The sequence below is a fragment of the Gekko japonicus genome, unplaced genomic scaffold, assembly GCF_001447785.1.
Source record: "Gekko japonicus isolate JY-2015 unplaced genomic scaffold, Gekko_japonicus_V1.1 scaffold687, whole genome shotgun sequence".
Classification (NCBI taxonomy): Eukaryota; Metazoa; Chordata; class Lepidosauria; order Squamata; family Gekkonidae; genus Gekko; species Gekko japonicus.
In genome coordinates this window covers 637,355-645,790 of record NW_015161424.1, presented here as the reverse complement: position 1 = coordinate 645,790, position 8,436 = coordinate 637,355, and the positions used below count along the sequence as shown (strand labels likewise).

The 8,436-nt window shown below is 54.2% G+C and overlaps 1 protein-coding gene across 7 annotated transcripts in view; it reads left to right on the top strand.

Moving 5' to 3' along the window:
* The first annotated feature begins 230 nt into the window (after window positions 1–230).
* PAX6 (paired box 6) overlaps window positions 231–8,436 on the top strand; it is a 27,027-nt gene continuing 18,821 nt past the window's right edge. Inside the window, exons 1-5 of one of the 7 annotated variants that reach the window (XM_015428482.1) lie at window positions 231–240; window positions 6,048–6,178; window positions 6,986–7,027; window positions 7,122–7,136; window positions 8,235–8,400. In XM_015428482.1, coding sequence (XP_015283968.1) covers window positions 231–240; window positions 6,048–6,178; window positions 6,986–7,027; window positions 7,122–7,136; window positions 8,235–8,400 — 364 coding nt within the window. Of the gene's footprint in view, window positions 241–5,590; window positions 5,607–6,047; window positions 6,179–6,985; window positions 7,028–7,121; window positions 7,338–8,234; window positions 8,401–8,436 lie in introns of those variants that run through there. The other 6 variants (XM_015428471.1, XM_015428460.1, XM_015428453.1 and 3 more) reach the window with 6 other exon arrangements.

The following is an 8,436-nucleotide window of genomic DNA, read 5'->3' as shown; positions in this document are numbered from 1 at the left end:
AGTTCATCTGCTATGATGGTGTACTTTACTTTTGGGGGCTTGTGCGCGCGCGTGAAACATTGGCATCAGTTGGGAAGCCACAGTCTTAGTAGAAGGACTGCCGCCTTGGAAAGATGAGCCTCCCTGCCAGTGAACAGCCGGTGGTTTCCCATCCTCTGATTAATGCTTGTTTTTATCACTCGTAGAACACTATAAGCGAGCCACGTGGGATCTTGCGCCATCAGTTCACCATGCAGAACAGTAAGTGACTTCTTCTCTTTCATGGCGATGCCGTCTTGAGCGTGTGAAGTCGAAAGGATGTACTGGGGTGGGCCGCGGGGAGGAGAAGGCGGGGAAGGTATAGTATTTCACATTTCCAAAATACTGATCGCACTAGAGCTAGTTTCTTCTGGGAAGAGGGAGACGTCCAGCGAGGAGCGTGGTGTGGCCGGGTGCCTTCGGAGTTGTTCCTCTAAGCCATGCAGTTTGTAGATCGTGGAGTAGGAGGTGATGTAGCCAGTCCTTCTTTTGCCCGAGCGGGGAGAGAGGAGCCTTGTAAGGCCGCGATCCGAAGGGTCCTTCCTTAGATGGCTGTGAGTGCCATACCAGTCGATGGCACTTTTGTTGTTGTTGTTAGCCGTTCAGTTGCGTCCGACTCTTGGCGATTCCGTGGGCCAGCTCTCTCCAGGTTTTCCGATCTTCAGTGGCACTTACTTCCAAGTAACTACGCTGAGGAGGACGGAGGAGGACGTTAAGAGTGTTGTGGATGGTGTCTGCCTTGCTGGGCCAGCCGTTGAGTGTGGAAGTCACCGCTGTTGAATTCCGCCTCACCTACCGTGTTTGTAGCCTCTGGAATTAAGTCGGGTTTTGTGTGTTTGGGGATTCAGTGTGCGAAAAGTTCTTTGAATGTCAAGGGAAGTGACACCTTTGTGGCCCTTTGTGGCATTTCTAGGAGTGACGGTCTGTTCCCTTCCTTGTTCTCCCAAAAGATCTGAGCTGGCGATGGAATCTTGGCGGCCTAGATATTTGAAGCAAAGTATCCGAGCAGAGAGGCTTGGATCCATAGTGGTAGAAAGGACTTCGACCAGTGTCTGACTCCCTGGATTCTCTCTGTGTGTGGCGGGGTGGTGGTGGCGGCGGCGGCTGGATATTAAAAGGAAATTTATAGTGGTGCATTTCAAAGAAACCCGGATGATAGCGGGAAAGCCGGGCGAAAGGGTTAGCACCCCCCTCCGAAAACCAGCAGCGTCCACTTAAATGAGACCGGCTTGAATTCCATTCGAGGGTTAGATCTGCGGCGGCGGATGTTGGTAGGATCCAGACCCATCGTCGGTCTGTACTGGATGACCAGGCAGATGGACTGGGAAAGGCCCAATCGTGTCACAGTTCGGGTGTGCTGGCGCGAGAAACCCGATCCTTGTCCAGGAGGCAGGGCAAGCCGGGGCCGCCAAGCCTGGATTCCTGCGCGTCCCTTGTTTTCTGTTGTGCTTCGCTGTGATGGTCGCTAACTGGAATTCACTACGCCTCAATCGGACATTTTCAAAGAAAGTAGCTCTCCACTTTCACAAGCGTCCAGGACGCAAACGTCTACGGCAAAGTTCCCACGCAGCCACCCTGGTTCTGTGCGCTGCGGCCTAAAGAATTCGGGGAGGGGGCGTGTGGGATTTATGGGCAGTCAATCAAGAGTCTTGATTTAAGGCTGGAGGCCCTGGCTGGGGACACACACACATATCTCTTGGGCACCTGTATGGCTTTCTGCTCGCATTTGTTTGCGAACCCCATTCTATGTGCGGAGATGGACCAGCCAGGCCTGCCTGGTGAGAGAGGCAGCTTGAAAGGGAAGGGTCGGGAGATGTTGTCAACTGCAGTTGCGTTGTCCAACAAACTAGTTAGCTGGCTTCTTTATGGCCTTGTGTGCTCCGATCCTAAATCCTAAATACCTTTACTTCGAGATCAATCCCGTTGATTTCCGTGAAGGTTTGCTTCCACACCGTGATTTAACGTTTCTACCGTGTCTCGTTGACTCTGTGCCATATTCTGAGGGTTAGTTTCATTCGGCTGAATGGAATGATTGGACCCGCTGTTTGGGTCTGTATATTGCGTTCGAGAAGTACCCTCGCAGAATTTCTCCCCACCCCACCCCCGAAGCCGCAAGAAGCAGATCCCGCCCGACTTATTTCCAACGACTTGGGTTCATCACCGCCACCCCACTCAGTGGTCCAGCTCCTCGTGGATTTTAGTCTTTCCCTTGAACCTTGGAGGGATGCCGAGATGCAGTCTCGGAGGACGGCGATCTTGCGCCCAGCCTGGCACTGTGGAAGTTCCCGCTGACCGAGGTGGGGGGGGGGGCCCTAAAACCGGCAAGGTCCAAACTGTGCCCGTCCACTTGCAAGCAAATGCAACAGAAACCCAGGGCTCTTCCTTCCTGGTATATTTGAAGGGATGAGGGGAATCCTAGCTATAATTATTGGGAAATAAATCTTTACTGATTTCCCACTTTGTGGAGGGGAAGGATCGGGTTACTAATCTGCGCCTTCCGGGCACAATCCTGCCAAACGGATGCACTTTTTAGTTCCAGTGATTCCAAGTGGACGGCTAAGCACGTGCTTAAATTTCCTCTATGGAAATCAAAGGGGCTCATTTGGCTGGGCCGGGCCCTTCTTTTCCAGCAAATTCCTCTTCGAGAAAAACAACCTACCATTCGCTGGCAAATTGCTGTTGTTTCAAACTTCTAAAAACATTCCTCTGAACGGGATTTACTCTCCCGTGCACGCACTCAAGTTCGGAGCCTGAGAACCAGAGCTTCCTTGGCCTTCCCTGATCTCCCCCCCCCCTGCCCCCGCCCCAACATTTCTTGACTCTAATCTGGGCTTTAATCATCCTTGGGGGCTTCTACGGCTGCTATCTGGGCACATATGCTTGAGAATAAACCTCACTGGATTCAGTAGGACTTTCTTCCAGTGAATCTGGCTCCCCAGCTGCGGCTCTGTCCCTGTCTAACCGAGGGCGCCGAGTCCCCCAGCCACGCGTGTGGTTCCAGTGGCCTTTACTTCCAAGGAAGCACCGGGGGACAAGAGCCGCGCTATAGTCCTGCGAACACTCAGATCAATGGAGGGTTTGTTTGTTTGCTTTTCGGGGGGACGGTTCGCGGCTGGCGCGATAACCACCCAAGCGTGCCGGCGTTCCGGGTGGCTGAGAGGTCACTGGACGGGATCCTTTGCGGGGATCCTCTCTGGCTCGGCGGGATCTCTCCCTGCCCGGAGGCCTCTTGCTGAACGGGGAGCGGAGAGCCACACGCGGCCCCCTTGGCCTTGCCGCGGACCCAGGACGGCGGCATCCTGCGGAGAGTGACATGCCTTTACGCGCGCCTGGGCGCTGTCCCGTCGCTCCCCACCCTCCCCCCCCCCCCCCCTACCCCCCCCCCCAATCCGGAGCGCGGAGATCCCGGTCGGGTGAAGCCCGGCGTTTGACGAAAGGTCGCTGCAGCCGGCGCTTCCCGGCTTTGTGTGGGGAACTCCTGGGTGTCGCTGGTGCCGAGCGTCCAAATTGACACCATATGTTTCCCTATTAGACGCCTCGCCCTGGAAGCCGCGGCGCATAATCATTGCCACTGGGCTCGATCTGCCTGCGCTCTCCAGGGAAATTAAGGCATTGATTAAGGCTTAACCTTTTTTCGCGGGACCGGCTAGGGAACCCCCGCCCCCCGAGCTCCCGAGTGTGGGCCAAGGCCCTTCTCCTGGAATCCCAGGCTTCCTGGGCCGCGCAGGTGCAGAGAGGCAGCCGGGTCTTCAGGGCCAAAGACGAGCCAGCTCCACTGAAGCCTCCCCCCCCCACCCAGGGCCGGCTCCAGCTTATTTTGCACCCTAGGCGAGGATCCCTTATGGGGCCCCGTGCGCCCACCAATTTTCAAAAATAAATGCATTTTAGGAAGAATGAAAAACACAAATAATCAAGAAACTCCCAGAGTACGGGTCCGGGTGCAATTTGGTGCCCCTAAGGGCCATCCCGCTCTAGGCGATCGCCTAGTTCGCCTAGTGAGTGAGCCGGCCCTGCCCCCACCCCACCCCGTCCCGTCCCGGTTTCGATGCTAGAGGCTTAGACTCGTGCTGAGGTCTCCCGTCGGAAATCGGGTGGCTCGGGAAAGTGCTTCCTTTCGGCCGGATCGAGCCCCTCTGCCCTGTAGCGGAGGCCGCACAGATTCCGCCGGAATTCAGGACGGGGGGAGGGAGGGCGGAGTGGAGGCGACTGCGCCGTCTGCGTCCAGGGGAAGTGCATCGCGAGGGAGGGGGAGGGGTGGGGAAGGGTGCTGATGCCCCTCCCCCCCCTTTCTCAACCTAAAGGGAGGTGGCGAGCGGCGGTGGCCCCTTCCAGAGCGCGCCGCGCCTGAGCAGTGCCGTGAACCGGGGCTCAGCGACGGATGGTTCTTAAAAGCCATGTCTGGCCGTGCACGTTCTCGGGGGCTCCGGCGGTTCCGGGCGAAGTCCCTCCGCCCTCCCACAGCTCCCCAAACCGCGTGTCACTTCGCATTTGTGGAGGAGGCCTTGCGCCCCCTCGGTTGTGTCCACACACTGGCCCCGTGGCTACCTTAAAAAGTCGCCTCCCCTCGGAGGGGAAACGAGTAGAGTTCAATCTCGTCGGAGTGATACCCAGATCCGGACAGAAAGGGTCGTTTTTATCATGCTCCCGTTTGTCGTGACGATGCAATTTTCAAAAGCGGAGCACTGTCATAAAGTGACATGTCTGCCACAAGTGCTCCAACTGATCTTTTCAATTAGCCTTCCATGCATGATCCGGGGCGACTTCCGCCTATTCCCAGAAATTAAGCTCAAACTTGACGTGCAGCTAGTTTTATTTTAAAGACAAATGTCAGAGAGACTCATCATATTTTCCCCCTCTTCTATATTTGGAGCTTATTTATTGCTAAGAAGCTGAGGCTCCGGGAGTCAATTTAGCAGGAGGCTCCAAAGAGAGGAGGAGAGCAGACGAGAGACACACAGAGACAGAGAGAGAGAGAGAGTCCAGACCTTCTCCAGGGAGCCTTTGCCTCCAAAGCCTAGAGCTGCAGGTTGGGGATTCTTTTCCAGCTATTCTTTTTTAAAAAACAAAAACAAAAAACCAGCATTCCAGTCGGGTTGCTTTTGGCCAAGCGAGCTGCAGCTGAAAGGACGCGCAAGGACCATTGCAAAGCTCAGACGAGACCACGTCGATTTCTTTTCCTTTAAAACCAAACCAAAACAATCCTGGCTGGTTCCCTTCCCCCTCTTTTCCAGAGGAGAAATGGGACCGGGAAGGGGGGTGATTCTCGGAGGTGGCATTGGAAGGACAGAGAGTTGGAAAACAGGAGGTGCGGTTGGCTTAGTTTCAGATCAGAGGAGCTCTGGAGGTGGGGGGGGGGGCGAACAGGTGGACAGAATAGACCTTCTCTGGGGCTGAGGTATCAGGCGAGCTCCGACTTCGAGCTGCTGCGATCCAAACGCGGGGCTGGAGACGCTTCCATCCCACGTCCCCCCCCCTCCCTCCCGCGCCCAGTGCCAGAGAGGGGGCCCCCCCCCCCCAAAAAAAAAGCAGGCTCTGTCTGGCTTGCTTCCCAGCTGCCAAGTAGGCTGAAAGGATGTCTCTGAGAGAAAGTGTGTAACCAAATGTTGCTCTTCTGGGCCGAGAGGCAGAGCTGAGACCCTTGAATGGATCTTTAGAGAGGAGTCAGCGCTTGGGACGGAAGGGGGGGGGGAGGCAGCGGGGCGGCTTGTGTGTGTGAGTGTGAGAGCGAGAGCGAGGAGAGAAAAGTCTTCCCGATTGATCCGAGGGTTGCTCTGGTGTGCATACACCCGTGTGTGTGTGTGTTTCTGTGTTTGATTGTTTTGCAACTCACGCCAGGATTGAGGTGGACGTTGCTGTTGCCGCCGCGTCTCGGCTTCTCCGGGTGGGGGGTTCACGTCTCTCTCTCTCTCTCTATGCGGGTGACAAAGAAGCGGCAGGACGGTTCCCTCTCCCCCCCTCCCCGACCCGCGGCCCCTTCTCAGGTAGCCGAGACTTCCATTGTCCTCCTTTTCCTTCCCCCCGCCTCGCAGGTCACAGCGGCGTGAACCAGCTCGGCGGTGTGTTTGTCAACGGCCGGCCGCTGCCAGACTCGACCCGACAGAAAATCGTCGAACTCGCGCACAGCGGGGCTCGGCCGTGCGACATCTCCCGAATCCTGCAGGTGAAAATGCGGGTCGCCTCCCCAGTCGGAGCCGCCCTTCGCCTACCTTGCTCGACGACCAGCCTGTCCTGCGAAAAGGCTTGGCCAGGACTTCCACCTTCCGGGTTGGCGGGGGGGGGGGATATCAAACTTCTCTAAATCACCGGGATTATCACCCCCCCCTTTAAACAAATGGATGCTCGACCACCTTATGCCTTATGGCCATTTGATAATGCAGTAATTTTGTTTCTGATTAGTTGGCTAATCCATTTACGCTCCCCGTCCCTCAAGACACTTGCTTGGAAGTCACTCCCGTTGACTGTTCCGCAGCTGAGTTCCAAGCAGGTGTCCGGGGTAACAGTTTCCTCTCCCCCCCCCCCTGTATAACTTCTGCATGCTTGTGTATGATGTATATATTGTTAAGCAACAGTCTAATCGACAACGCTGGCGTCCTTTGAAATAGTTTCCTGGGTGCTTGTGTAGCATTTAAGACGTGTAAGAAAACGATTTGGCAACGGGATTTGGCTTAGGGATCCAGGACGGCAGGTTCCCCTTCTAGACCGCCCATGCCCTCCTCACCTGCATCCGCACCCTGAATATTTTGAAAACTGCTCTGGTTAGGTCTATAGAAACCACCCTGCTCCCGAAATCTGACATTTTTCTCCAGTTTTTCTCCTCCCCTCCTTTCAAGTGGGTTTAAAAATTCTCACCTTTGTAGCTTGTAGGGCCACAAATGTAATATTTTTTTTTAAGAAAGAAAAAGAAAGAAAAAAAAAACCTTCTCTAAGTAAGTTCTCATACCATTTAAGGTATATTTTTGTGTTATAGACCCATGCAGATGCAAAAGTCCAAGTGCTGGACAATCAAAACGTAAGCTTGTCATTGTTTAATGCATACTTAAACAATTTTATTTTTGTCTTGAAATTATTAATAATGTGATTTTCTGTCCGCTTCCCTGATGCAGGTATCGAATGGCTGTGTGAGTAAAATTCTGGGCAGGTATTACGAAACTGGCTCCATCCGACCGCGGGCTATCGGAGGTAGCAAACCGAGAGTAGCGACTCCAGAAGTTGTAAGCAAAATAGCACAGTATAAACGGGAGTGCCCCTCCATCTTTGCTTGGGAGATCCGAGACAGATTACTATCGGAGGGGGTCTGTACCAACGATAACATACCCAGCGTAAGTTCATCACGAAACCCCTTTTCTCTCTGACCTGTACAATACCCGGAGACCTGCAGCTAACCTCCCTTCTCTTTGTTCTTCTAGCTCAATGAAAACCTAAGGAGCTCCTCGGGTTTTTTTTTTGCTAGGGCCAAAATTTGGCGCAGAGAATCAGGAGGGAGGGGGGGATCTTTAAAAACCATTTCTCACGACTCATCCTTAGGGGCTTGTGAGCTCCCAGGGATGTATAGATCAAATCAAAAATAAATAAAAAGACCGGTGGCAAAATATTTCTGGGTGAATCACCAGCGTCACCCCCGACATCTTTTAATGCATTTCGTTCAGATTTTAGATCGCAACCCCTGGCATTGGTTTCTAGGTTGAAAATACATTTCTGACCCGATGTACATCTTCCATAGCTGCATTTCTCCAGAAGAAGGAATCCCGATGAACACAACCCACTTGGGCTTTTGCATTGTAAATGTCTTTTTCGGGGGTGGGGGTGGGGGATGACACCCTGCGTCAAAAGAGATGGATTCGGAAGCACGATGTCAGCGGAACTGGCTTGCTTCCCACGCCGCAACTTCCCGTCTCAGTATCTGTAGCACATGCCCTGGTCTCAAGCTAAAATGGCTGCAATCCAACCACCCATTTATTCTGGGGTCGTCCTATTGCAGCTACTCAAGGCTGTGCCGGAGCACAGCGGTGGTTTTGGTTTATAACTTTCGACTGCTTGGCAGTGACAAGGGTGGGACTCACTCGCAGCTATAATTTGGGATGGCGTTTTCAGCGCTCTCTCTTCGAGGAAGGCAGAGAGTGTGATCTGGCCGGGTGGGTGGAGGGTCTGTGTAGCAGCAGCCGTGTTCCAAAGGGTTCTCGCGCCGACCATTTCATTGAATGGCCCTTCCCTTTCAGGTATCGTCGATCAACAGAGTCCTCCGCAACCTGGCTAGCGAAAAGCAACAGATGGGTGCAGATGGAATGTATGACAAGCTAAGAATGCTGAACGGTCAGACTGGGACTTGGGGCACGAGACCTGGGTGGTACCCGGGGACATCCGTCCCAGGACAGCCAGCGCAAGGTAAGGAAGGCTTCCTCCCCCCCTCCCCCTCCCCCT